Source organism: Ipomoea nil, unplaced genomic scaffold, assembly GCF_001879475.1.
Source record: "Ipomoea nil cultivar Tokyo-kokei standard unplaced genomic scaffold, Asagao_1.1 scaffold0865, whole genome shotgun sequence".
Lineage (NCBI taxonomy): Eukaryota > Viridiplantae > Streptophyta > Magnoliopsida > Solanales > Convolvulaceae > Ipomoea > Ipomoea nil.
In genome coordinates, this window is record NW_017617293.1 from 1,416,417 (window position 1) to 1,418,310 (window position 1,894).

At 32.8% G+C, this 1,894-nt stretch overlaps 1 protein-coding gene across 1 annotated transcript; it reads left to right on the forward strand.

Moving 5' to 3' along the window:
* The first annotated feature begins 394 nt into the window (after window positions 1-394).
* Window positions 395-891, forward strand: LOC109178683. Its single transcript, XM_019328217.1, has 2 exons — window positions 395-708; window positions 783-891. Exons 1-2 carry the CDS (start codon window positions 396-398, stop codon window positions 863-865), a joined length of 396 nt encoding a protein of 131 aa, XP_019183762.1. The 5' UTR covers window position 395; the 3' UTR covers window positions 866-891.
* The last annotated feature ends 1,003 nt before the right edge of the window (window positions 892-1,894 follow it).

Genomic DNA, 1,894 nt, shown 5'->3' on the forward strand with positions numbered 1-1,894 from the left:
AAGAGCAGCGTGTTGATTTGATTACTCCTTTAATGAAGTCAGTTAAACAAATTTGTCGTGAGGTAACCTTTCCCAACTACATTGTGACATTATATATAAATTAATTGAGCTGTGTTGATTTGATTACTACACTCATTTTAGAAGCTTTTTAGCTTCTTTCATTGCACTAATCTTGAGTTTTGAATTATGCTTTGAAATTCCCTCCTTGTGATGTATCATGAGTTAGACCACAGTTGTAACTACTAGACGTGTGTTGGAGAGAGTTGCAGTCCATTATGTCTCGCAACGTATGGCATGGAAAAGGTACATACCTAATTTAACTGTGTTTTGTTACTACTCGATCATTATCTTCATCAATTAACATGTGATCTGATGTGATGAATAATATATATATTATGCGGGCAGATGTTCCCAGGTCAACTGTTCGCAAGGCTGGTAGAGGAATGCCAACTTTGATCTACATATACAGTGTTGCCCGAACAACTTTCAAAGGTCATTGCCTTGATGTCCTGGTATCTTGGATTGTCCAAGTTGGGATAGATACATGGCGACTCTTTAAATCAAAGGATGAAATGGAACAAAAAGTTAGGATGCTTGGAAAGAAGGTTTACATTGCTACGGTTAGGTGTGGTGCATCTCTTGTTTTCATGGCAATCGGGGCCGGAATAGGAGCTTCATTCCTTCCCCCTTCAACCGGGCAGAGTATAGGTGAGTTTAATTTGCAAAAACATAACCCGCCCGATTTATGTTAGTTAGTTAGTTAGTTAATTCTTATATTTCAGGATGTGCAATTGGGGGAATGTTGCTGGACTACCTGGACCCATCATTGTTTCAATGTGCTTCCAACATTAAATCATTCAAGTAAGAGAGAGATTCAAGACATGATTGCTCAAATCTAGGCCGGTTTTCAGAAAATGCATGTGTAATAGATTTCCCATTTTAGATGCTTTGATGACACTATTCTCTTCTCTTGCTATACGTATATTGTTTTTGACAACTTAACACAAATATAGGATTTGATACACATTTATAATTATAATCTTTTTGGTAGTGTGGCAGTTGATTAATCAACAATGAGCATGCATTCATGATATAATCCACAAATCGAAAACTAGTTGTTCATCAAAATAAAAATAAAAATAAAAAACCACAGAACAACCAATGTCCATCAAAATAAAAATGACAATACCGTCTACCATGGGAAGAAATCACCAGCTGCAAATGGTATACCTAAGGACTGTCAAACAAAAAATATGTATCATAATTCACAACATAGCAGGCAAAAGAACAGAAAAATAATTATTGATGTTGTTCTAAGCCCATCCAATTATGCAGCCCATTTACTAGAAGAGAACTTTAGCATTGTGAGTCTCTCCCATGTATAACAATCATTATTGTGTAGACCATGGTCCATATAAGTTGTATGGACCATATTTGTATACAGTAAAATAATATACATTTAACACAAAAATAATGTACATTGTAATTGGGGGATGTACATTAGTTTTGTACTGAGTATACATTATATTGTATAATGTACATACAATACAAAAATAATGTATATTTAGTATATTAAAAATGTACATTTTATTATGGTCCACATAACACTATGTAGACCATAGTCCACACAATAATTTGCTCATGTATAATTATAAACAATAATAAAATAAAATATAATTAAAAAAAAAAAAAAAAAAACCAAAACAAATATATATGTCAAACACAGGGTCTGTTTATTGCCCTGCATAATGCTGTTCAGTATGCTCCCTTCCATGTAAATAGAGTATAGATTTATTAAACTGATAATGTGCTTTTTCTTTGAAAAAAATTTAAATAATTATGATGTTTCTTCTATCTTCTTTAATCATAAATTCCTATATATAAACAAACAGAT

Coding starts and splice junctions, on each gene's coding strand:
- LOC109178683 (XM_019328217.1), top strand. CDS start 396: ATGCGGGCAGATGTTCCCAGGTCAACTGTTCGCAAGGCTGGTAGAGGA. Junction 709..782: donor TTCAACCGGGCAGAGTATAG/GTGAGTTTAATT, acceptor CTTATATTTCAG/GATGTGCAATTGGGGGAATG.